The 27,663-nt window shown below is 39.3% G+C and overlaps 2 protein-coding genes across 4 annotated transcripts; one reads left to right on the top strand and one right to left on the bottom strand.

Moving 5' to 3' along the window:
• Window positions 1-3,234: 3,234 nt before the first annotated feature.
• Window positions 3,235-21,321, bottom strand: LOC139470257 (cytoplasmic 60S subunit biogenesis factor ZNF622-like). Of its 3 annotated transcripts, XM_071252601.1 has the most exons (9): window positions 21,203-21,321; window positions 19,012-19,204; window positions 16,779-17,070; window positions 14,540-14,716; window positions 11,728-11,890; window positions 8,965-9,095; window positions 8,127-8,258; window positions 5,493-5,642; window positions 3,235-5,440 (listed from the first exon to the last, which is right to left on the bottom strand). In XM_071252601.1, the coding sequence occupies exons 2-8, from the start codon at window positions 19,195-19,197 to the stop codon at window positions 5,515-5,517; spliced, it is 1,209 nt and encodes a 402-aa protein (XP_071108702.1). In that variant the 5' UTR covers window positions 19,198-19,204; window positions 21,203-21,321; the 3' UTR covers window positions 3,235-5,440; window positions 5,493-5,514. The 3 variants fall into 3 exon arrangements, with proteins under 3 accessions (XP_071108702.1, XP_071108703.1, XP_071108701.1); XM_071252602.1 differs by having other exon boundaries at window positions 3,235-5,642; window positions 19,027-19,204; XM_071252600.1 differs by having other exon boundaries at window positions 3,235-5,642.
• A 253-nt stretch (window positions 21,322-21,574) lies between these two features.
• Window positions 21,575-26,034, top strand: LOC139470116 (large ribosomal subunit protein eL43). The gene is made up of 4 exons (XM_071252411.1): window positions 21,575-21,614; window positions 24,126-24,254; window positions 24,904-24,986; window positions 25,936-26,034. The coding sequence occupies exons 1-4, from the start codon at window positions 21,612-21,614 to the stop codon at window positions 25,997-25,999; spliced, it is 279 nt and encodes a 92-aa protein (XP_071108512.1). The 5' UTR covers window positions 21,575-21,611; the 3' UTR covers window positions 26,000-26,034.
• Window positions 26,035-27,663: the final 1,629 nt, after the last annotated feature.

A 27,663-nucleotide genomic window follows, 5' to 3' on the forward strand; every position in this document is an offset into this window, starting at 1 on the left:
AGCACGGACGTCGATGTATGCGGCCTTCAGCAGAGCAACCACTGGGAAAATATTATTTATTCTTTATATATTTTTGATTAATATAATGTATTATTAATCGTTAAAGGACATAATGTAGTCTAAATATTTAAAAGTAAAAAATTGGTGATGCATATCATGTTATCATCCCGAATTGTATTGAATTTAAGCAGGCATTAAAGGGATGGTAAACGGACAAAAATAAAGATTACGATTTTGTGAATATAAAGTTACCTAGATACATTAAGTCAATTTCAGAGAGCGACAAATTTAAATACTTAAATGTCCAAGTGAAAGTGCTAAAACCACTCCGTAATCGGCATCCAAAACAAACGTATTTGGGGGCGTGGCCTAAAGGTCCCTCCTACTGACCAATCAGATTCTACCTCTAACATCACTTGCATTTGCTTCAAAATGGTGGCGCCCAGTCAAGATTATCTGCTTGATAATCAAGATCTACATTGAATTAAAACGAGCCTTACCTCGCGAAGTACATCAAATTATTTGAACACCTTGATTAAAAGTATTACTAGATTTGGAAAAAATATTTGTCGACGCCCAGTTGACGGTCGAATGCTTTGCAAATCCTTCAGTCGATCGAAATCTTCAAGTTGAAATCCATGTTGTTTACGAACCGGATGCCTAGATCGTTGTGCGGTTTTGATTGGACTATGCATAAACTCGTCCAGCCAACGTTACTCCAGAAATTCCAGCCTAGTTCGGCATGGGTGGTAACGGGACTTTTACAGTCAGTTAACTCCCTTGCGTTGGGTGGATGCAAGCTCTTTCACAGCGCCATTCGTGACCAACTCGTGTTATTCCGAGACAAGCCGAATAGCGACTCGTGCCCCTCTCATGGCCATTTTTGAGACCGGGTTCCGTCTTAGCGCAAACGGGCATACCTAAAACAATTGTCAACTCGTTGCGTAATGGTTCACATATATTTCCCCATATAATATATATATTTCAGATGCAATTTACAGCACATCGGGACATGCGGAATTATACAGTATGAATGAACACATTTAACTGTGTCTTTGGTATATTTTTAGATGCAAGACATGTAAAAATCAAAAATTATTTCTGAGGGATTCTTTGACGAAGAACTTGAAATCATTCGCGCATTCTGATTGGTTTGTCGTATTTTCGCACATAACATTCCTCGATAGGGGGACGAGTCGTCTTGCAGGTTACGGAAAGGAGCGAGTGGTGACGAATGTCACAGCGCGTGAACCTTCGTTACACTCTCGCGTTCATGTTCTCGTAAACTGAACCGGAAATAGAAATCAGCTGTACGCACATTTTCTACCACTCTGGCGGTGATTCGGTTAAAAAGTACCCAATAGATACAAAGAATTCTGATGCAATGGTCGGATGAATAGTAACTATTATTTTATCAGATATGAAATATTCCAACATCGAGTTATTTTGGTTGCGGGTTTTACAAATTATATATATATATATAACACAAATGAGGCAAATGTTCACTCGGTGTACATGTAATATATAATAAAATAATAAAGTCTACGTTGGTCCAACATCTTCTTTATATCAGTTTCAGACTGATCATGAAAGTGACAGTCGGAATGTGTTTTCAAATCATGCAACCTCGAAAACGTTAACACGGGGTATTCCGAACGACTGTTACGGCCCGTACGACTGATTCTGTCAAAATTCTCTCTACCTTCCGTGGGATAAACGTTTGAGCGAAGGAGGCGTTGCACAGTACGTGGGAAGCACTGCCATACAATCTCATCCATATATTAGACATTCCAGAATATTTGTTTGTTCAGTTTTCAAAATTTTAATCGAGAACTGTGTCTACATATTTTTTCAAGCGTGGTCTGAAGGTTATAAGGAGTGCCGCAAAGCTCGAGAAAGCTGCTTTCTAATTGGCTGATGTCGACTTCTTGCTAGTCATTTCAGTGGTCGGTCAAAGTTCGCGAAAGGTCGTTTTGACATGACCCGTAATGGGATGTCCTCAGATCTTTGTTAAGCGATAGCGAGAACTAAGAGCTGAGTTTAATGAGATTGCATTTATCACTAACCCTGTGTCCATAGTTCACTCGCCACGTACTTGTCTGTTTTCATCAGTACGGGGGGCGGTCGGGTAGCCTAGTGGTTAAGACGTTCGCTCGTCATGCCGAAGACCAGGGTTCGAATCCCGACATGGGTACAATGTGTGAAGCCAATTCCTGGTGTTCCCCGCCAAGATATTGCTGGAATATTGCTAAAAGCGGCGTAAAACTCTAATCACTCACTCTTCAACACGGTCCATACCTACAATGTCTGTTTTCTACCGTTGTTTCTAACCCAGTCTTTTTTTCTCCAACCCAGTGTGTTTTCTCCAACAGTGTACTTTTTTTCACCTGTTTTCTCTAATCAAGTGTGTTTTACTCCAGTTTGTTTCTTCACATTATCTAATACAAGAGCTCCAGATAACTTTTTAGAGCAATTGAGCTTTTACTCTTGGGTTTCTATTTTAATTGGGTTATTACATTTTTCATTGGGTAAACAATATTTTTTCACTCATCAATTCATCACTCTGCTGGGTTTTCCCCAAATTTTAAGATTTAAAAAAAAATGAAATAAGGTTTAAAATGTATAGAACTGTTCTAAATATATAGGCTTGACTGAAAGTAAATTAGCTTGTAATTGTGTTTTGGAAATTAGCTCCTTTGTACAAATGCTGAAAGAGCTTCATTGGGTATTTACGCCTGCCGTTTTAATACTTTTATAGTTTTTCATTTGTATGCAAGTTAATTGAAAGTAATTGGGTTTTGAATATTTTTGGGCGGTATATTTGGGGGCAAATAGACAACTTATCTGTAGCTCTTAATACAGGGACTATTTTCTCCAATTATCCAACACAGTCTCTCCTTTCTCTAAACCAGTGTCTGTACTTCTTCTGAAATTTTTGTTGTTTAACGCCGCACTACAATATTGCAGCTATAAGACGGAGGTCTGTACCAGACAATCCTGTGATTGACATCATGAGCATTGATCCACGCAATTGGGACATGTTGACATGCATCAACCAGGTCAGCGAGTCTGACCACCCGATCCAGTAAGTCACCTTTTACGGCCAGCATTGGTTGCTGAAGACCTATTGTACCCCGGATCTTTACGGTCCTCACACAGAACCTTTCTTGTACTTGAAACCACCAGTGCCCCCCACCATCATAAAAACAAAAACAAAATAAAAAACAAGTTCATTTCATTTAATATATATATACTTTGTACACTTTAACACGATAGAGTTCATTTATCAGGAAACTGGATTATAGAAAGCTTGGGAAAATGGGATTTATAATTTTAACATGTTCTCTTAAGAAACTTTACAAAACAATTTTATAACATTAAGAAGGGACGTTTTGTTTATTTCTCAGATGCTTAGAATATTATTTAGGATCAGGTATATAAATAAAAATATCCCAAATATAATAGCTCCCTGCTTATCCATAACATCGCCAAGTCTCCTCATCACAAAAATCTTTACATCAACAATATTCACCATATGTAGATGATATAACAGATTCTGTTGATAGGCAATTAAGGACTAAAAACATTAGAGATTGGGGGTAGCCTAGTGGTTAAAGCGTTGGCTCCTCACGCCGAAGACCTGGGTTCAATTCCTCACATGGGTACAATGTGTGAAGCCTTTCTGGTGTCCCCCACCGTGATATTGCTGGAATATTGCTAAAAATGGCAATCAACCATACACACTCAATCATTAGAGATTAATAAAGACTCTCCTATGCCAACATTGGAATTAATATTTCAATTGTAATAATGACCCGATAATTAGATCTAATCTGGGTAAGACGAGGCTGCTTGTCTGTTTATCTGGACAGTTTTTGCCAAAACCTTAAGCTGTAGTGTTAAAACAAGAAGTCTGAATGACTAGATGGATTTGACACATGGTGTCTGTCCCTGCTCATGATGACTTATGGGGACACATGACACACTGTGTGTCCCCACCTCATATTGAGGCAGTGGGAATAGCTGGGATAATCAGGACTAAATTAGTAGATTTCCCAACATTTATTACCATGACCATCATGGACTGTATGTGACATGACTGTATAATACAACAGGTCATGACACTGGAAATCACTTTTAATTGAAATTGTTTTCCCAAGGCAGGATTCTTCAGCTCTCTGCCATGTCATGCAACTTGGCAACATACTTGATTAAAGGAAGGCAATCATGTAATGTAGAAATCACTATCCAGCATTATTGTCAATGATTGTGATTTACAAGCGGAAAAACAACAAAGTCATATTCTTTGGACACAATTTGCACTGGTATTAATATATATTATACTAAAGAGAAGTTAACTGATTTATTTTTTTAGCCTTAATGAATACCCAATTCTTTCATATGACTATAGTTAATCAGTGATGGTATGACAGATCAATAATAGTAATATGAAAGAATTGGGTATTCATTAAGGCTAAAAAAATAAGTCTTGGTTCTCAGACACTGCCCGCATCATCATAAAGTCTGCTGTACGTTTCGTTTTTATTTCCATTTTCACACACACACAAAAATCCTAATACTTAAAAACAATGAGATCCAATATAGCACACAGTTACTTCATTGCTCATTGCTTAACTGCGCCTCTCGTGTTATTGTAATGGCCGCAATAGGAGGTTGTTAATGAGGGAGGTTCTTTCCCAGGTTGAAGGTACACAACTCTTCATTGGTTACCTACTAATTTGAACAAGCTAAAAAACAAACCCCATCTCCCGCATGCACTATATTTTCAAAAGTCATTGCCTGAGAACCAATTCTTTTATATTTTTAAGCCATACATTTTTGGAGTAGTGTATTTCATTTTATGGTATTGGCAGACTTTGGTGCAAGATATTGCACTGATTCTGCCCAAGTTGTGGAGGTTGGCAACTGCAACGGCTGGTCTATATGGGGTTCTGGGAGCGGAAGTGTGTCTGGAGGTTGGCAACTGCAACTGTTGGTCTATATGGGGTTCTGGGAGCGGAAGTGTGTCTGGAGGTTGGCAACTGCAACTGCTGGTCTATATGGGGTTCTGGGAGCGGAAGTGTGTCTGGAGGTTGGCAACTGCAACTGCTGGTCCATATGGGGTTCTGGGAGCGGCAGTGTGTCTGGAGGTTGGCAACTGCAACTGCTGGTCTATATGGGGTTCTGGGAGCGGAAGTGTGTCTGGAGGTTGGCAACTGCAACTGCTGGTCTATATGGGGTTCTGGGAGCGGAAGAGTGTCTGGAGGTTGGCAACTGCAACTGCTGGTCTATATGGGGTTCTGGGAGCGGAAGCGTGTCTGGAGGTTGGCAACTGCAACTGCTGGTCCATATGGGGTTCTGGGAGCGGAAGTGTGTCTGGAGGTTGGCAACTGCAACTGCTTGTCCATATGGGGTTCTGGGAGCGGAAGTGTGTCTGGAGGTTGGCAACTGCTGGTCGATATGGGGTTCTGGGAGCGGAAGTGTGTCTGGAGGTTGGCAACTGCAACGGCTGGTCTATATGGGGTTCTGGGAGCGGAAGTGTGTCTGGAGGTAGTTGGCCTTGCAGCCCAGTCTCATGAAGTGGCGGTGCTTCAGTCTCTGCATGTAGCCCAGGTCCTTCACGCGCTGCTGGCTCACCACACCTGCAACAGGCAGTTCGTTTGTTTGTTTGGTTTGTTGTTTAACGCCGCACTCAGCAATATTCCAGCTATATGACGGCGGTCTGTAAATAATCGAGTTTGGACCAGACAATCCAGTGATTAATATCATGAGCATTGATCCACGCAATTGGGATCGATGACATGCATTAACCAAGTCAGCGAGCCTGACCACCAGATCCCGTTAGCCGCCTTTTACGACAAGCATAGTCACCTTTTACGACAATCATAGTCGCCTTTTACGGCAAGCATGTGTTGCTGAAGACCTATTCTACCCTGGATCTTCACGGGTGTGCAATAGGCAGATCTGATCTCGTTTCATCATCCAAAACTGGCACCCAATGGAGATATGGCTTGGGTGAGATCAAGCGATATCTACACTGTAGGTATCACTGCAATGAAATTACATCACATGCTTTGCAAACCATTGTGACATCATTGGTTACCATGATGTCACAATCAAATGACATCACTAATGGCTCTTCTACTGAAGCTGTTAGCAGTACTTTTTACACTTAAGACACTGCTTATTACTGTCTACAAACTAAAAAAATTGGAAGAATGATGTTGAATAATAAATAAAATCTCATCCTTGTGTCTTTCGATATCAAATATATCAACACTCGTTGATAAAAGTGGAAAAACTCCTCGGCAAGCCTCAGACTTTTTCCACTTTTATCAACGAGTGTTGATATATTTGATACCAAAAGACACTCGGATGAGATTCTATAGAACACAGTCGTCTTTCACATTACAGGGACAAAATAAGGACTTCCTGCTTCACGAATTAAACCAGTGTTGACACTCAGTTATGGACAGTAGGTGTTCTTCAATCAAACTGATTTCTAATGAATGGGGGTCTGAAGTGGGGTGTGATGTGGTGCAAAAGGATTTCTTCAAAACGTCATAGCCAGACACACATACTGTAGCCCACAAGCAAACATTCCATTCCTGCGGTTATCAGCTGCAAGGATTATTCAGAGCTGCAGGTTCAGTCATCAGGTCTTAAATCTGTTTAGCAGTAAAGGGGAGGTGAAATGGGGTCTTTTAACATCTTTTGGCCGGGGTTCAAACCACTGACCTTGTACTCGCTGGGCAGGCGCTCTATCCACCGCACCATGGACGCCGTCACTTAGTAAATAGAGGCAGTGCCCCACTGATCTTTGACCATTTCTGATCTTTGTCTAGAACCTCTAAATTGTTCATGTTTGAGCTTGTCATCCTGCTGGATATCCAGCAAGTTTCAAAGATCAAAATCCAAAACATGAATCGAAAGTTTATTGTTTGTCCGTTTTAATTGAACTGAGACAGTGTCACAAGGGTTATCAATACCTGACAGTTGGATTGACATCACAACATGTGAGATAGCAGACACATACAATGGTGTTTGATTGACTTGAACTAAATTTGCTGGGACAGAAAGACAACCAATTTGCCCACTTTAATTTGCTCCCATACACCAATATAGTTTGTTTGTTTGTTTGTTGTTTAACGCTGCACTCAGCAATATTCCAGCTATATGACGGCCGTCTGTAAATAATCAAGTCTTGACCAGACAATCCAGTGATTGACATCATGAGCATTGATCCACAACATCAGGATCGATGACATGCATCAACCAAGTCAGCGAGTCTGACCACCCAATCCAATTAGTCGCCTCTTACGACAAGCATAGTCGCCTTTATTGCGAGCATACTGAAGACCTATTCTACCCCGGATCTTCACGACTTATGAGATTTGTAGTGCTGAGATGATCATAATTCCTTGATTGGCATTCTAGAAATTGGTAAGTAAGAAAAACGTACAACTTAATGGATAACAACTTCTGGTTTATTGCAAATAGCTACGAGTAGTTACCCGCACCAAACATCGTAAGATTTCAACAGCCAAAGCAGACAGCAAACCTGTCCTCTCAGACCACCAGCAAAAATTCCCTGGCAATCACACCTCTGCCTATGAAGATCTTATTAAGTAATAGACTATATTTTAATTAGCATCCAATCAGCTTGTCACAATCGCATAATCCTTTTAATCCTTATCCTTCATTACCTGTGTGCTATTTGTTATTCTTACTGTACATTTGGCTTCACCCAATTATGTATGTTTTATCTCCTACCTGTTGTTGTCAATGTTAATCTGCTGCTTCTCACAACATGTCATGCATATATACCTCTCATCACTTCGTAGTTGTCACTCCAGCATAACGGTGTAAGAATCTATATCGTAACATTCTATATGCAATAAAACAGAAGTTGCTGTCTATAAAGTTGTACATTTTTCTTATTTTTTCTGACTGATTGTAACTTGCTAACATAAACACAGACTTACGACGCTGTTCTGGGACTGTTCCACAAAACGATCGTAGCACCATGACTGTCGTAAGTCGACGTTAAACTATAGGAGTTACAATCACCTTAGTGCCACGATCGCTTTGTGGAACAGGGCCCTGAATAACAACTGTCATCTCACCCGTTGCTCCTGTCCAGCCTAGAGCCTTGTATTGGGCCAACATTCGGGGGACTATCGACCGTGTTTCCTTGCGTGTTGGCGGCACATTCTGGCGGTAGTATTTCGCAAGAGACCGATGACCAAGTGTGGCTCCTGAAGACAGACAAAAGTGTGAGATCATTTATAGTGAGACTTACTATAGCCAGCAACCGACCTGTAAATAATCGAGCCTGGGTAATGGAAACTTGAGCAGCGGTCAACACTGTTGGGGTGTGAATACACAAAACCAGTGAGTGAGTGATATGTGTTCACTGTAACTGATAGGGAACTGGGAACTATTCGGACACAGAATCAACATGGCACCATTAGAGAATAACAACGAGCTACGAGGAATAGCGGATTATTTATCCCGAGTAAATAAATGGGGTAGTTTCCAAACTTTTGGCGAGGGACTTACAGCATGCATTCATTCATTCATAGATATACCATAATTCAAGTTTCAAGTTTCAAGTAGGTTATTCAATATATTCGGGAATGTTGTAATGTTTTTCCAATCCCTTCATTTTTCTCATACAACTATTACTAGAAACTATAAACTAAAATCTCTTATTATTTCGGAGTATCCCCTACTTCTGTTACAGAGTATATACATCAAAAATCATCGATAAAAGTTTAAAATGACTAGCAAGCCTCAGAGTTGAAACTTTTGCGACTCATGTAGACATATTTAATATACTCCAGTGAGATTCTCTGTGTTGGTAAATCGGTAAACATAAAAACCTACTGCATCATGATAAATGGCTGTATCATCCCACGTCTACGCTGCATCCTCTCATTCTGTAACCAAGGCAACACTTACCTGAAGGAAGGACAAGCTCGTAGCCGTCACTGATGAGACTCTCGGGCTCCACAGCATCTTCCATGTCGATGTCCTCGCTGCCACCCGCCACTGCGGCAGTTCCTGACCCCTCCTCTTCTGGGTAGCTGCTCCTGTTGTCAAAAGACAACTCAAGCGTAACAGCCTTACTTAATTCCACATTACCAGTTACAGGTGGTTATAATAATAAACATTAACATTAGGGCTGGGACGGGTACCTCGGGTACTCGGGTCAGGTGGGTACTGAGTAGGACCCAGGTACCAACAGGACTACCCAGATCCATGGCTAGTCATGTGATTATATTGCTTAATCGCAAAAAATATCTAAAACTCTATGGTTACACTATAAATGACAAATGTTCACATTTCTTTCTGACTATGCACACATTCGTTCTGACTGTTTGCATATAGATAAAACTTCAGTCTACTTCAGTGTATGCAAGACCAGATCATTTTATACATGTATCTAAATACATTTTGACAGGAGTGCGGTCAAACGTTTCCCATTTGGACCTTTTGTACCTATCTCTTGAGACCAACACTGGGTACCCGGGTAGGGTCGGGTAGCAGGGGGCTGGGTACCTGGGTAGTAAATTTGGACTCGTCCCAGCCCTAATTAACATGTATAGGGAATTGGGGTCGAATATCGGTCTCTGAACAGGTCTAGATACATCACTGTTATCCCGAGTGGCCGAGTGATATTTGGCCTCAAGTCTGGATCCAATATTGATGCTAATTCCCAGATTACAACGTTATGTTGTCATGGTTATGTCTTGGAAGAGCGACTTGTGTTTCAATGAAAACAGGGAAAAATAAAGAGGACCAAAAAGTGAGTGAGTTGGGATTAACTCTGCTTTTAACAGTATTCCAGTCATATCACGGCTTAATGAGGGAGGGAAAGTCCAAAGTGATGCAGGTCTCAGATGTTTATCACTTTGGCAAAACCCACAAACACGGGTATGGTGGTGTCAAACCTAGGAACATAATCAGGGTGAACCAGGATTTGAAACCACAATCATAGGCAGAGCTCCAGATAAGCTTTTGGTGTAGTGGGTATTTTACTCATGCATTTTAAAATCATTGGGTATCAGTAATTCTATTTGGGTATTCAAATTTCTGTTACCCACTAGTTGTTACACATGTGGGTATTTAAGTTAAATACTTAAAAATACTATTCATCTAGTCCCTGCAAACTGGTGTCGTGTGGGTTCGAGAACTTTATAGGACGATACCACGATACGTCCACTAGAAAGTTTGATGGCAAATGATCATGATGTAACTGACATCATGGAGTTCTGCAAGGTTGATGGAATGCCCGTTTATAATTTCAAAATAAGTTGCTGATTTGCTAATTGAATATGCAGCGTTACTTCACAATATTTTGATGATACGCTCAAGTTCTATTTTTGTAGCGTATCTGTAATGTTAGTTGCATATTTGATACGCTTGGATTTTATTTTACTGCGTATTTCTGCATTTCTGATGCATATTTTACGCAGATACGCAGCTTATCTGGAGCTCCGATAGGTTTCTGGCGTGCCAAGGGAGGCAACTCTACACCGCGAATGCAATTGCAATCCCTTAGACGACCAGGCCACCTGTTCCCCGAGAGAATAAAAAAGGCCTTAATAGTCCAGCAGAGAGAACAAAAACCTGAATTGGGGGATTAAGTTTTTCTTATTGCTGGATTTGTTTAAGTACACATTCTAGGTTATGAATCTGACTGATGACACTCTGTCATCTTTGGGCATTTTAAAATATTCAAGATGGCCGCTAAAACATGAATGTATCTCTTCCGTGCTAGTTGTATGGAAATACTTTTGGTGTATATCACTATTGTTGTGCCTTCAACATATTAGAATATGTTATTCTTAAAGAAATAGTTTTATTTGGAAATGTAATTAATCAGAATAATAGGCAACATGTCTATGAAAACCCCCAAATCAGTATATCTACATTTATTATTATTTTAAGTGTAAACTGGGATGCTTGTGGGTTTTCTAAGGATAATCAATATAACATAGATACAAAATAAGATAAATTCACTCTGCATGTTGAAATTAAATTAAAAACAACAACAATAATAATAATCATCATCTTCATCATCATTATCTGAGAATAAAGCTCTGATCACGCGAATTAGAGAGGAAGCTATGCCAGTGCCCACTGACGAGTCTGTCATTAGTCGTTATCATGGTCCTGAGAGCCACCAAAGAGTGAAACTGCAAGACTGAAGTCACCACTGATACCAGTTTATTTAGAACAACAAATTCTAATTAGTTGAAGGCAAAATATTAGTGATACGCACCAAAAGTAGTTCCATATTCCATACTATTAGCAAGGTAGTGATATTTTCATGTTTCGGCGGCTATCTTGTCTGCCATCTTGAATATTTCAAAATGCCCAAAGATGACAGAGTGTCATCAGTTAGTTTCATAATCTAGAGTACATCATTAAACAAATCCAGCAATAAAAAAACTTTATCCCCTAAATCTGGGTTGGGGTAAAATATTCATTTCTCTGCCGGACTATAAAGCTTAGTCTTACACTATTGCATTGAATTCAATTTTAGCATATCTCTTAATTTGTGCCGATGACCACTTAACAAAAATCCAAATTTGGACAAAAGTGTATTTGCTTCTACGTGCACTTTGTTTGAAATCCTAGATAAATCCCTGATGCTGGCCTCACATTCTGGTTGACACGGTCAACTAACCATCAACTACACAACCCGACAGTGCCTACCTGTAGTCATAGAAGTCGGTGTATTCAAACAGGACGTCTCCCTCGTGCAGCATCTTGCAGTGGCCCTTGTCCACCATGTGACGCTGGACGGCCTGGGCGGTGTGGAATGTCTTGCCTTTCTCGTTGCACCACAGACACACATGTCCCACGCCTATCTTCTCACCTGTAACCAAAGGTAATCACTCAAATCTGCAATAGCCGTGCATACCTTATATTGCAGTAACGAGCAGGGTTTCAGAGGGCCATCGGTCACCCGTAATAGACTGGTAAAATTTCAATTTGACCGATGGTTTGTTGAAGTTGTCAGACTTTTGACCGATAGAAATGCTAAGCAAGGGATCACATGTGTCATAATTTCATGATTAAAATGTAAAATAGTAAGGATTATTCCTACTTTCGGTATTGATTTTAATGACCAATGAAATGCTCTCATAAAGTTTTGTATCAACCAAGAGAAAGTACAGTACACATATTGTCCTGTTTTCGATCATAGCTTTCAGCATCATACATGCCTTTATTATTCATGAGACAATACTATTATCATTGGATCACAGGTTTCCGGACATTATGTTTTCTATCACAAATACTTGCACTATAACGAGGGGTGTGGCGTCACACAGAAATTGTAAATACTCAGATGATGGCTTGTTTTTAAGATAAAGTTGTCCTTTATTGGTAAATGAGATGTTTTACAGTTGTTCAAGTGATTAGCTAAAAAACTATGAATGTTTCTTTAGCGTCCAGAAACCCATAACACGGGGTTATATTTCGTATTACTGTCTAATGTTGTTTTGTTTTTTTCAACAAAAGGTAAGTAAGTAAAAGGTAAGTTGTTTCAATATGCTATGGGGAAAGGGTCAGACATTGCACGCTTGTGACAGTTGTCCTTGTGTCTAGGGGATGGGGGGTGAAGTTTATGGCAGTATTGCTCCCAGACCCGGCAGGTAGCCGGTTGCACGGAAGCTATGCCCGATATTTTAAATGTCTGATTTAACTTCGAAATCTGACTGCATCTGCCATCTTTGCCTATTTGACTTAATGACTTTTGCCATTGACTTATTACATTTCTTAGGTCCAAGTCATTGACCTGTATACAGCCTTTTGTGTCAAAATCCTTGACGAGTCACATTCATGTCCTACGCCTATCTTCTCACCTGTACCAAAGACGAGAAGTAATAACATGTGTTCCCGCTGGCTTTTGAAACTGCCAGTCCTTGTGGACTGGTAACACCAAAAATTACCAGTCCCCTCCTAATTTCTGTCAGTCCCAACTTTCAACAATTAAAAAAACATATAAAAATTACCTGGCTTTAATTCATTCAACATGACATCATCTCTGAAGTAACTTAGTTAGATCTACACGTCATTCACACAAAGTTCTGTCACAAGTTTCTCTTTTTTTTAATATTTCAAGACTGAGTTGCTAGAAATATATATTTAAACTCGAACCATGTTATTTCCTTGCACTGAAAATAGACAAGGGGAAACCCTGAAGATAACAGACGAGCTGACTATATTCAAAAAGTATACTTATATGAATATCGCTGATGTTTTGTTCAACAACAAAGATTTATAAGGTACTTTATTTACTGGTCCAAAGGGACTGGCAGTCACATGAATTACCGGTCCAATCCAAATTTTACTGGTAAAAAACTTGTAATTACCGGTAAACGGGAACACTGATAACATACCAAATCATTGACGTAGACATATCAGTCATATCCTGGCCATTCCCAGCTGTCAATCCTGACCTACATGATGTCAAATCAATGACCTACATGTGCTGAATCCTTGACCTACATGTGCTAAACACTTGATCCAGATGATGTCAAATTGATGACCTACATGTGCTGAATCCTTGACCTACATGTGCTAAACACTTGATCCAGATGATGTTAAATCGATGACCTACATGTGCTGAATCCTTGACCTACATGTGCTAAACACTTGATCCAGATGATGTCAAATCGATGACCTACATGTGCTGAATCCTTGACCTACATGTGCTAAACACTTGATCCAGATGATGTTAAATCGATGACCTACATGTGCTGAATCCTTGACCTACATGTGCTAAACACTTGATCCAGATGATGTCAAATCGATGACCTACATGTGTCAAATCATTGACTTTCATGGGTCCAATCCTGACCCATATACCGTATTCGACGTAATAAGCGCCCCGCTCTAATAAGCTCTAGATATTTGCTAATATATTGGCTAGTGAACGATCCCAATTAGCACCCCTTCCAATTGATCAATGTACACATGACTTATTTATTCGTGTATAATACGCACTCGTGTGTTATATGTCTCTTAACATTGTGGGCAATTAAATTCATAAGAATATGAATATTTACTTTATATTCTTTTCGTATGTGTTTGAATCGTTATCATGCAGTTGTGAGATTTCCGAGACACGAACGTTGATACGACTTTATTTCATTTATCCTACATACTCGTTAATCCGACATAATCATATGCAACCATCAATGTAAGATTAACGGGACTTGACTGTATTTCTAATTTTGAGAGCGCCCTGGGCACTTATTACGTCGAATACGGTACATCAAATCAATGACCAATATCTGATGTTTCAAAAATGTCTAACAGATTACACATTTCAGCATGCCATAACAAAACACAGTAGATAAAAATATCATTGTGAAAAACATCACTCTGCTCTTCGTAAAACTTGGATTTAAATATATGCAACAGGTGAGTGAGTGAGTTAAAAATTAACATTGTATCAGCATTATCTCGGCCATATAGTGAGAAATAATAAATGCAATGAAAAAAGAATGTGAATTACCTAGATACGTAATCAGTCCCTCCATGTCAACCATGTACTCAATGTCGGGGATGAAGAAGCTGTGTTTTCCCGTCATGTGACTGACGTTATCCTCCAGTGATGAGCTGACGTAAGAACAGAACAGACATTCCTCCAGACCCAGCATGTTCTCTTCCCATGAGCCTGCATCTGAACCATCTGCAAAAGTGAGAGATGAAGCACCAATGTAATGTTGCACACGATGTCTGTCTCCTTGTGTGCGTGCGTGCATGCATGAATGTGTGTATGTGTGTGTGCATGTGGCTGCTTGTACTAGTCCGGTCTAATATTGGCTTTAAGTGCTAACCCATTCAGACACCATGAGTGAGTGAGTGAGTTGGGTCTAACGCCGCTTTTAACAGTATTCCAGTCATATCACGGCATGTCAGCTTAATGTGGGAGAAAAGCCCGAAGTGATGCAGGTTTCAGATCAGACACCATGCCGCAATTTAACATGAATACCCCCTCAGACACAACATACTTACTCCGAGCTGACCAGTCCTTGTATAATCCCCTTATTGCCGAGTGCCCATCAGATAAATGGCAAGTACCATACTTACATATCACAAAAATGATTTGAATATTTAAATAAATATCTGATCATTGATTGCACTTGATCATCAGAAGATCACAATCTCATTGATTTTGTTGTTGGTTTGTTGTTTTACGCCGCACTCAGTAATATGCCAGCTATATGATGGCGGTCTGTAAATAATCAAGTCTGGGCCAGACAATCCAGTGATTGATATCATGAGCATTGATCCACGCAATTGGGATCGATGACGAGCTTTAACCAAGTGTACAAGCCTGACCACCTGATCCCATTAGTCGCCTCTTGATAAGCATAGTCGCCTTTGAAAGCAAGCATGGGTTGCTGAAGACCTCCATAATTGGAGTAAGTGAGTGAGTTTGGTTTAACGCCGGTTTTAACAGTATTCCAGTTATATCACGGCGTGTCAGCTTAATGTAGGAAGAAAGCCCGAAGTGATTCAGGTTTCACGAGCACGAGTATGGTGCTGACAAACCTTAAAACAAAATCGGGGCGAACCGGGATTCGAACCAACAATCATAGGTTTCTGGCGTGCCCAAGGGATGCATCTCTAAAAAACAAATCGCGGCGCCTTAGACGACTTGGCCACCCGTGCCACCGACCTATAATTGGAAGTCCTCAGATCTTTGTTTAGTGGTAGCGAGAACAAAGATGGGATTTTATGAGATTGCAGAACAACAATAATTATAACTATGGACTGTTTGATTAAACATCACTTAAATATCATAGCATTGAACATTACAATGCTTGAAGAGATTCAAAAGCAGTAAATCCCTTGGGCATGCCAGAAACCTATGATGTGGGTTCGAATCCCAGTTTGCCCCGAATATGTTTCAAGGTTTGTCAGCACCATACTCGTGCTCGTGGGTTTCACCTTAGTGGTAAACGTCCGAGACCTACATCACTTCAGGCTTTCCTCCGCCGTGATATAACTGGAATACTGTTAAAAGCGACTTTTACCCAACTCACTCACTCAAAGACAGTTAACAGATAATGATAGCAATACAAAAATACATGCTTATTCTGAATGCGAGCATAAATAGTGTGTGAAACATTGATTTATTATTTGCACATTAAATCCATATATAGATCTGTACACAATGTTTGTTTGTTTGTTATTGTTTAATGACACTCAGCAATATTCCAGGTGTAAGACAGCAGTCTGTAAATAATTGTATTTGGGCCAGACAATCCAGTGATTGACATGTGTATCGATCTACATACTTTGGATATGATGACATGCATCAACCAAGTCATGACATTTTATCCTCCAAAACTGGCTTTCACAACAGATATGCTTGGATGAGATATCGCTTCAATGAACTTGCATCACAGTTCTTCACAGCCAATTGTGACATCATCGGCTACCATGATGTCAGAATCAAATGACATCACTAATGTCCCTTCCATGGACAACTGTTTACAAAGCATAAAGATAAGAAGAATGATTTTGGAGGATAAATAGAATCTCACTGGTGTGTCTTTTGACATAAAATATAATAAAAGTTTAAAACTTCTTTGCAAGCCTTGAAATTCTAAACTTATCAAACCATGTTGATATATCTGATATCAAAAGACATGTGGGCGTGATTCTCTACTTAACAACCTAAAAAATCATTCAAAACATTTCAATAATATTCATTAAAATGATGAACGAAAGATAATACTTACCATCTTCAGAGTCCATATCAACATCATCCCCTTCTCTTGACCTCTGGCCTTGCAGCCTCTCTTTCAGTGCCATATTAACTGTATCTTTGTCCCGAATATCAGTCTCGTCTAACCCTTTCTCTGCATTCTTAGCATTCAGCTGCTTAACACGCTGTGCCAGTTTCTTCTCCTGTTTCGCCTCCATCTCCTTGTGTTTCTTCGACTGGATGTGATTATCAAATGCATTTTGTGTGTTGAAGTGCTTCCCACAGATCAGGCAGTTGCGAGCCGTATCCTTTCCTTCATCAGCCAACTGAGGAGAAAGCATGATTTTCAGAACAACAAATATAATTAACTTAGATCATCACCTCCATGGGGAGTATACAAACCAACCTACTTGTGAGAAAGTTAACAGTCACATTACCATCTCATCCTACTGGGTACCCATTCAGTGCTGAACCTGGGACTTGCATGGAAGCAGAATGCTTAGTTAATGCATGTCAATTGCATGGATCGATGCTCACGATGTCAATCACTGGATTGTCTGGCTACGACTCAATTATTTACAGACCGCCATCATATAGCTGAGCGCAGCGTTAAACAACAAACAAACAAACAAAAGGACATAACTTAAATTTGGCTAATGAAACAAACCTATCACACCTACAGCAATACTACTGCAAAAACAAATGAAATTAAACAAAATATACCTTTCAAATTATGGTCTTATCCGGGGTAGAATCTGTCTTCAGCAACCCATGCTTGCCGTAAAAGGTGACTATGCTTGTCGTAGGAGGCAAATAATGCTAACGGGATCGGGTGGTCAGGCTCACTGACTTGGTTGATGCATGTCATTGATTCAAATTGCGTGGATGAATGCTCATGACATTAATCACTGGATTGTCTGGTCCAGACTTGATTATTTACAGACCGCCATCATATAGCTGGAATATTGCTGAGTGCGGTGTTAAACAACAAACACACCAAACAAACCTTATGCAAATAATATAGTATTGTCTGTAATACAAGAAAATTAATCGTTTTGTCATAATCTTTAGAATTGCTTAATTTCTTTTATTACTTACGCCATTCTTTATGAAAGTGAGAAACAGGAGGATAAAATATAAAAAGAAGCTGATGATAGTGGCTTTGAGTAACACTGAATAACCTCAAAATATTTTTGAGTGCATGATGTGACGGTGGGGAAAAAATAAGTGTAAATTTTAAAATACATTTTTTTCCAATTTTTAAAGAAATTAAGGTCAACGGATCTGTAATCCAACAAATAAAGACATAATGGCCATACATGCCAACCTATTTCATGCATGTACATATAATATGACTTATATCATAATGATTATTATGTATTTGCCGAATCAAAGTGAAAAGTACAGTCAAGTCTCGTAAATCCGACACTCGTTAATCCAACATTTGGCTTTATCTGACACTAATGATGGAAACCGATTAAATTAATGCTATTTAGACCCATTAATCTGACAGTCTCACACTCAGAATCCGACTAACTTAATTTGCAACGAATTACCGAAATCACTCATTAATCAGTCTCGTTAATCTGACACAGTGATCAGTGTACTCCATGGTCATCTGCCCACGAGTACGCAGCCCATGTTTTGATGCGAGACGAATCGGCCTGCATGTTACAATGGCTGCAGAGATAAACTTTCCATACAATAAACAATTAATGCTTTAAATAAAGAAAACAGGATTAATCACATGCTTAGATTATCTCAATCTCATTAAAATCTGATACAAGTTCTTGCTATTGCCGAGGACATCCCATTACAGGTTACGTCAGAACAACCTTTTTCGAACCATGACCGACCAATGAAAAAGACTAACAGGACGTCAAAGCTAGCCACTAAGAAAGCAGCTTTCTTAAGCTTTGCGGTACCAGTTTCAAACTGGCGACTTCCATTCCAGACTATACTTTTAAAAGTATTTTGAATAAGTCACATAGTCTGTAAAAGCTTTTTTTCTGTTTTTTTTTTCTGTTGAGGTTGAATGATTAGAAAACATATTCCGCTAACAACGTAACATAACAATATGAATATTTTATTTTTCATTTTTTTATTACGTGTTTGTATCGTTATCTATCGTGTAGTTGTCCGATTTTCGATCACGAAGGTTGATACTATTTCGTTTATCCGACATAATCGTATGCAACCAATCATGTCGGATTAACAGGACTTGACTGTATATGTTGTCTGTCCTCAAAACATGCAAAGAAACATACTCTATTGAGAGATACCTGAGCTCTTTGAGCGAGAACACGCTGCTGAAAATTCTCGGCAGTCACTGGTGGCATCTCCGCTACTTTACGCTTCAGATTGTAGCGATGCCAGTCGGTCTTGTAGTGTGCTCGCTGCAGCTCGGCATCGGCAAATGCCACTCGGCAGGTGATACAGGTATACACAGACATCGTCTCACTGAAAACAAACACTCCATATTTATAACTGGGGCGGGCTATCGATATAGATTATAGAGGTCGATAATCGCTAAATAATTATCAATCATTTATCGATAAATATCGGAGAAGTAAATAGGTGGGAAAGTCCCAAAGAAATCAACATATTTCATGCCACTGTTAAGCAGTGACACATTGCTACATAGATTATTTTGTGGACATTTGAGAAAAAACAAAATCAGTTGTTTTCCGTAAAAAACAGGCCTGTTTCAGAAAATCAAAACTTAATGTCATCACAACAGTTTATGTAAGTTATTAATGATGACAACAATTTCATATCCATTATTGCTAATATTTCTTCCAATCAACGATAATTCTGATTATCGATCTTTTTAGCCAGCCCCAGTTACGACTTGAATATGAGCGCATAGATCTGTGTGTTAGTTAATCCAGACAAAATATCATATTCAGGGGACCTGTCTCGCATACATGTTACATCCTCTACTGCTTATACATTCTGTAAATAAAACTGGAGCTGCGATATTTACCATACGAACACCTCTCAGCTAGTATTAATATTCTCTATGTTTTGGCCGCATACCAGACTGTCTACTGGCCCGGTATTGGCTCTTAGCATCATATTCAGTACATTTTAATGTCAACCAGATCTTCATTTGCTATTGCCTGTGTTGTTATTAGTGGGGGCACGGGTGGCCCTGTCGTCTAAGGCGCCGCGATTCACTGTGCAGAGTTGCGTCCCTTGGGCACGCCAGAAACCTATGATGGTGGGTTCGAATCCCGGTTTGCCCTGATTATGTTTCTAGGTTTGTCAGCACCATACCCGTGCTTGTGGGTTTCACCGAAGTGGTAAACATTTGAGACCTGCATCACTTTGGGCTTTCCTCCCACATTAAGTAGAACACGCTGCGATATAACTCGAATACTGTTCAAAGCGGCGTTAAACCCAACTCACTCACTGTTATATGGGGCGAAAGTTTGGGCTTCATGGTGTGAATGGTGTGAATTGCGGGGTCATTTTCTCGGTCAACCATGCTTGGAAATTGTACAATCCCTGTGAATAAGACTGTTTCATATACTTTACTAGGGGTGAAACGATACAGTGAGGTCACGATACAATACGTATCGAGATACATAAGTCACGATGCGATATATTTATGTGAAATCATGTGGTAACTTCTTGATTATAAATATTCAGAGCAGGTTCCAAAGGGAAAGCTAACTGTAGACACATGTTTGTAGTGGCTATTTTTAGTAGTGAACTTGAAAAGCTAATGATGCTAATTGCAACACACTTTGCAATATTTGACTGACAAAACCCTGGGGTTAGGGTCATTAAACAAGTAGTAAGCAATTTATTTTAGCAAGTGAATCGGCATGTATTGATACAGAATAAAACGCATCATGTATCATGAAAACTCACGAAGCACTGGTGCATCATTTTACCCCTAAATACCATAACTGTTGTGTTCTGAAGAAAACATCGTAATAGCAATGACATAATTAACATGTCATCTTCTCCCATCTTATCAATGGCAGTCATGAATGGTAGAATCATCACTACATGTGCACCAGGCTGACCCTCGACGGACATATTTACTATTTTATCTTTATAGGACTGTGTATTCATGACAAGAGTGTTACCATATATTATGACATAATAAAAATTACTTCTGTGAAAACTTAAGTGACCATTTGAACAGTGACATTAGCAAGATAAATATGTAAATGAGCGTGTAGCCTAACTATCAGCTGAGGTGTACCTAAAAAATCTTGTTTATATCTTGTTTTAATTGGCCTTTGTCAACGACCAAACACATACTGTATATCACCATATGAGCATGTGGTGGGCTCTGTCTGAACGTACAATGTAATCTACTGAAGTTAAGCGGATAAGTCGAGATATCTGCTGAGAATGTAGGAGTACATTCATGAACTGATTCAGGTCAGATACTATATGACATATGTGTTATGCCATTAAAACTACCAACTAAATACATACCATGCACAAGCACTGTGTCGGCTGAGAACTGTTATTATGAAATGTCGGTCTGTGTATTTTCAAGGGGCTACAACTACATAAAAACATTAACACGTGTGGCAAAATCTTGTGCAATGCACTTGTCAATTTCAAAATAGATATGCCTACAACTATTTACAGTTAGTGGCCTAGGACTGATACATTATCAATTCAGTTCCAAATAAAATTACATATATATACCTTTAAAACATTATTTTGTAATTTAATAACAAGTACTGCACTGTAGATATCTGTTTTATTTTTATATTTTATGTGATTTCTTACATTGTATTTTAAGAACATGTACTAGTTGTTAGGAAATAAACTTTCATCTTAGACATGCGCCGTCGCTTGCAAATCCTTTTTCCTCTTCCGCTGCAGACTCGAAAAGATGGTATGGGAGATGTTATTTTCAAGTGTATTTATCCACCTAATCCGACTTCATCAACGGGCTAATTTGTAAACATGGTTTTGTAACTTGAATAAATGTATATGTATATACATTGTTCTGAGTATTAGCGTCCCATAATAAAGATATATCGTATGTCACACATTTTGATGGAGCCTGCGCTTGTCGTACATAAACAAGACATGGGCTAGGCCTAATACAGTAATAGATCGTAGAAAATAAATGACAATTACTGTCGCAAACTTAATCGGGTTTAGCAATTCCTTTTTAGAATATATCCGCAGTAGTTTCGGGATGATTTATTTGGCATTTATTGCTATTTATTCACAGTATTTATGTTACGAAAATCTTGCTACCACTTGCATTAGCCTCATTGATCCTGATTTGTAGTATAGAGAGGTGTCTCAGCATCAAAACTGCCAACTTGACAGTGCAAACATGCGACCTGTCAACATTGGTTTTATGTGAAGTACTGTACACCCATTAGAACAGACCGTCGTCTTTTCAGAATTTTGGTGACAGTGAAAGAGTGAAATTGTGTGACTGAGCACTTTATTTGACAAACATACATATATTGTGAAAATGTTTTGAATTTGCAATTACGTGAGAGGCTCTAATGACAACCTGCAAGAATTATGTTGAGAACTGTCCACCATACATGGCTGATCATTCATGGAAAACCCCCATCAGGTTCATGAAAACTTGAGTGCAGTGGATGTGAACAGACAAAGCAATGTAGGCCTAGATCTTAGGGTATGCAAGGATACATGTCGTTGTTAATCTTTTGTCAATTATTCTTACAATGTTACACGTACACACACACACACACACACACACACACACACACACACACACAGAACCTGTACAAAGTGGTGCCCAGTGCAGCTTCCGCGAGTTTCTATAGTTTTACAAGGAAGGGAAGTGTTTTCATTTTAAGACCCGTGAAGATTCCGGGGTAGAATAGGTCTTCAGCAACCCATGCTTGCGGTAATAGGCGACTAAGCTTGTCGTACGAGGCGACTATCAGGATTGGGTGGTCAGGCTCGCTGACTTGGTTGATGCATGTCATCGATCCCAATTGCGTGGATCGATGCACATGATATTAATCACTGGATTGTCTCGTCCAGACTCGATTATTTACAGACTGCCAGCTTTTAGCTAGAATATTGCTGAGTGTGGCATTAAACAAGAAACAAACAAAAATATAATTTGAAATTCAACGACTTGGAAGTCCCAACTTTAGAAATCAGGATCCATCAAAGTTGTGAGCTGTAAAAGTCCAACATGCTTCAAATAATTTCAACACAAAACATGAAGGTGCTAACTGATTAGAGTGTCTCTCGTAAATGTTAAGACACCGTCAGGATTGAAGATCTGAGCATTGTAGTCAGGGCTCAGTACCTCAACATGCATGCTTGTTTCAAGATAGACAGAAATGGAGATTGTATGTATAGGCTGCCATGATACATGTTGAATGTTGCTGGCTGAGTAATTAAACAACAAATAAACGTCTTCATGGTCATAGTGTAGCCTGCTGACTTTCATGTTTCAAATATTGTTTTGCTAAGATTTGAATGTATTTTTTGTTATTTGAAAACCATTAATTGTAAGAAATACTGCATTTTCATTGGTGGGGAATCAGGGTTGGCATAGATCCTCATGCTTAATGGATTGGATGGTCTGTTTTTGTAACCATGATTTGATCAATAGTATAAATATCTACACTTGTCACCATTACTTTCTGAGTAATTAGGTGATAATGGAGGGTGATACAGGTTCATGTTGGTGCAAATTTACTGTTTATCAAGTGCCAAACGCCTCTGGAAAACGTTCAACACTGTGTCATATGTCGAATGTGACCTGTATATTGTCCCCAAGCCTATCCTGTTTGCAGACATTTTCCATGAAATAATTCATAATTGTTCAAATAATATCTTTTCTAATTGTTTTTTTTTATTATAGTAAAAGTACAAATTTCTATTTTCTTTGGACCAGAAGCACGTCTCTTTACATTTGTCATGCTAAGCAATTAGTCATCTGGCAATTTTGTGGTAGGGATACACAAGTGGTAGTAGACACAGTATTGATGGTATGTAAAAATTGTTTCATCCCAGGTCTTTATAAACACCAAATTTTGGCCTACGCAAAATCTGTTGCCCTCATCAGTTTCACTTGAAACATAGTGGAGATGTGATGGTAATTTTCGAATTGTAGTTCCCTATGGCATGGATCGCTGCCTGTAATGATAGTAACTGTATTGGGTATGTAGTCCAGACATGTTTATTTACAGATGAGCATCAAATACGTGGAATAGTGTTAAGTGCAGCGTTATGCAACATGAAACAAGCAAATCATTTTCGTAATCTTTATGATCATCTTTGTCAGTATAAGGACCTATTGTGGCCTGGAATCCCTGCAAAGTTATAATGATCGACTTTCTTAGCTTCACAATGGTTTACACAAATAGTGTTATATATTTGAATGTCTTTGTTTCAGGCAAAGCGTACAAAGAAGGTTGGCATTGTTGGAAAGTATGGTACCAGATATGGTGCCTCTCTTCGTAAGACTGTCAAGAGAATGGAAATCTCACAGCACTCCAAATATACCTGTCAATTCTGTGGAAAGGTATAACTATTTATGTTTTGTGTATAGTTATGTACATGTCGTTGACATGTTAGAATTATTGGCTAGTCTGTATCTTTTACCTTCCCTTCACTATAAGGCTTGCGACAAGTGGCATGCTTTGCTTCAGCCTATAATGATTTAGCCTGCACAGATTTACACTGTGTACACCAGTTTCCATATTCTCAATAATCAGAAAAAATATTGAAGTGAATTATTTATTAACCGTTGACACAATAAACTTTCAGTTACTTTCTTACCATAACAGTGTTAGAAATTGGCACTAGTCCTGTAGTCCTTGCTTAACTGCCCAATAGTTAAGGTATCATAAGGACTAGTAGAACTGAGCCTTTTTTATATGTTATCATTATAAGGACTAGTGGACTAAAAATGTTAGTTTCTTCCGCTCCCAGAATTGAAATGTCAGTTGCTTGTAAAAGTTGACAACTTTGATTAATCTTAATGATTCAAACAGCCATACTTGTATGCATCCCCAGGACTTGCAATGTTAACTATTTGTGTTCTTTCTTATTTTATATGCATGTAGTATGCAATATTTTGTGTCCCCTAAAAGCACTTAAACCCAGCCTGTTTAGTCTGTGGGTTGAGGGGAATGTCTAGGTGCCTCCTAAGCTGGTGTTTTGTGTTACAGGACAGTATGAAGAGGAAAGCAGTGGGCATCTGGTTCTGCTCCAAGTGCAGGAAGATTGTCGCTGGTGGTGCATGGGTATACAGGTGAGTTTCTCACTACTGGGATTCACAACATCCTATGCTTGTCATTGAGCTGGCTAAATGTGTATGACGTGGCTGGTGTGTATATTTGTACCATGACAGTGCTATTATCCTGGGCCGAGGGGTAGCCTAGTGACTAGGGCTCTTGCTTGTCAATCCGAAAGCCTAGTTTGATTCCCGACACATGTGAATATTGTGAAGCCCTTTCTTGTGTCCCCTGCCTCACTGATGCTGCTGAATATTGCAAGAAACTGGCGTAATGGCATGCTCACATGCTCATGCCATCAACTCCTGGTTGCCTGGTACCCGTGAAGATTCCGGGGTAGAATAGGTCTTCAGCAACCCATGCTTGCCGTAAAAAGTGACTGCTTGTGGTTAAAGACAACTAATGGGATCGGGTGGTCAGGCTCGTTGACTTGGTTGATGCATGTCATCGATCCTAATTACATGGATCGATGCTTATGATGTCAATCACTGGATTGTCTGGTCCAGACTCGATTATTTACAGACCACCCTCATATTGCTGTAATATTGCTGAGTGTGGCGTTAAACAACAAACCAACCAACCTGGTTGCCTGGTAGGTGGCCCACACAATTATTTACTTTCTGATGAGTTATGGATGGAATATCCCTTTTTTTGACACTTGGTTTTGTTGTTGTGTGGATCGATGCTGATGATGTCTATCACTGGATTGTCTGGCCCAGACTACCATCATATAGCTGGAATATTGCTGAGTGCGGCATTAAACAACAAACAAACATACCTAGGTGACCCTTCATTAATGATGCTGAGTATGTTTTAACTAAACTGAAAAGTGTGTTTCAGCTTTAGACGATAAGGTTGAAACCATTCACATGATTCAGTTGGGATAATACTATATAGAGTAACTGGACTGGATTTTCCATTCTTCACCCCCTTATTGTACTTTGACATCTTTGTTTCGTCTTCCAGCACAACTGCAGCTGCAACTGTTAGAAGTGCCATCCGTCGTCTGAGAGAAATGAAAGAGTCCTAAGCTGTAAATACCCAATAAATAGTCGCCACAACGTTCACTGTTGGTTGTCTTCATATGGAAATGACCCCTGAAGAGATCAGGGGTAGAATAGATCTCCAGCATGTCTTTGATTTGTTCTCACAGATACTGAATCAATTAATGGTGAAGAGTAACTGTCTAAATTCTTCAATACAGTGATTGCAGACACTTGGAACCGTGACATTATCTGTACTAAGCCAGAGCTACAGATAAGCAGTGTACCTGCATAAAATAACCTCCTAAAATATTCAAAAACCAATTACTTTCAATTAACTTGTGTACAGAAATGCATGCATTAAATGAAAAACTCAAATATATAAAAACAGCATGTGTGAACACCCAATGAAGATTTTTCAGCATGCGTACAAAGGAGCTCATTTCCGAAGCACAATTAAGAGCTTATTTACTTTCTGAGTCAAGCCTTTATATTTAGAACAGTTATGGTAATATACATCTAAAACATTATTTCATTTTTTTAAATCTTCAAATGTAATAACTCAATTAATATAGAAACCCTAGAGTCAAAACTCATAGAAAGTTATCTGGAGCTAATCTACTTAGTGAGACTCTCCTTCAATGATGTATGCCTCTTTAGAAAATGTGTGTAATTCAACAAACAGAGGTTTATTATGATAATTAATTCATCATAAGCAGTAAAATGTTAAAGATCTTCTGTAATTGTCTTATGTATGATAGGGTGTAAACAATAAGTCAAATTCAGTTCATTCATTCATGTATGTTTGAAAACAGTTTTTGAGTGATCATTTTCCATTTACTTGGGGTGCATGAATCTTGTGTATCCATATAATATACCATAATGAGGTTTCATTTGATATGTACTATGCCCATGTGTCACAGTATCAAAGACAGGTATATTTTGAAATAAGAAATGGGTGAAATTTTGAAATCCCAAGACGCCTGCCACAAAAGTTAGCGGAAAAACTGGCAACGTCATTTTTCTTAATCAGTGATTGGGGCACGAGTGGCCCAGTCGTCTAAGGTGCCGCGATTCGCTGTTCAGAGTTGTCCCTTGGGCACGCCAGAAACCTTTGATTGTGGGTTCGAATCCCGGTTCGCCCCGATTATGTTTCTAATGTTGTCAGCACCATGCCTGTGCTCGTGGGTTTTACTGAAGTGGTAAACGTCTGAGACTTGCATCATTTGGGGCTTTCCTTCCACATTAAGCTGACACGCTGCGATATAACTGGAATATTGTTAAAAGCGGCGTTAAACCCAACTCACTCACTCGCTCACTTAATTAGTGATGTAGTTTGATGGTTTTAAACCTTGTTGCCAAGATTCTACCCAAGAATGTTTCCTTCACATCAGCCCACTTGGAGCCGTCAGTAGTTTTCATTTGAAAAATGCCACAAAGCTGCTGCGATTCTGTGAGATCAGAATATTCCACGAATCCTTTCCATAATGATAAAGACCCGTGAAGATCCGGGATAGAATAGGTCTTCAGCAACCCATGCTTGCAGTAAAGGGTGGCTATGCTTGTCTTAAAGGCGTAAAAAGCGACTGCTTGTGGTAAAAGACAACTAATGGGATCGGGTGGTCAGGCTCGCTGACTTGGTTGATGCATGTCATCGATCCCAATTGCATCGATCGATGCTCATGATATTCATCACTGGATTGTCTGGTCC

This window comes from Haliotis cracherodii, unplaced genomic scaffold (genome assembly GCF_022045235.1).
Source record: "Haliotis cracherodii isolate W230 unplaced genomic scaffold, xgHalCrac1.p SCAF_20, whole genome shotgun sequence".
NCBI lineage: Eukaryota > Metazoa > Mollusca > Gastropoda > Lepetellida > Haliotidae > Haliotis > Haliotis cracherodii.

What these genes read in the sequence shown, in the direction of transcription:
- LOC139470257 (XM_071252601.1), bottom strand. Translation starts at nt 19,197, where the DNA reads ATGTCTGTGTATACCTGTATCACCTGCCGAGTGGCATTTGCCGATGCC. An exon ending in GGGACTGATTACGTATCTAG is followed by an intron (nt 11,891 to 14,539) that starts GTAATTCACATT and finishes CTTTGGTTACAG; the next exon opens with GTGAGAAGATAGGCGTGGGA. An exon ending in CGAGCTTGTCCTTCCTTCAG is followed by an intron (nt 8,259 to 8,964) that starts GTAAGTGTTGCC and finishes GTCTGTCTTCAG; the next exon opens with GAGCCACACTTGGTCATCGG.
- LOC139470116 (XM_071252411.1), top strand. An exon ending in CCTGTCAATTCTGTGGAAAG is followed by an intron (nt 24,255 to 24,903) that starts GTATAACTATTT and finishes TTTGTGTTACAG; the next exon opens with GACAGTATGAAGAGGAAAGC. An exon ending in GGTGGTGCATGGGTATACAG is followed by an intron (nt 24,987 to 25,935) that starts GTGAGTTTCTCA and finishes TTCGTCTTCCAG; the next exon opens with CACAACTGCAGCTGCAACTG.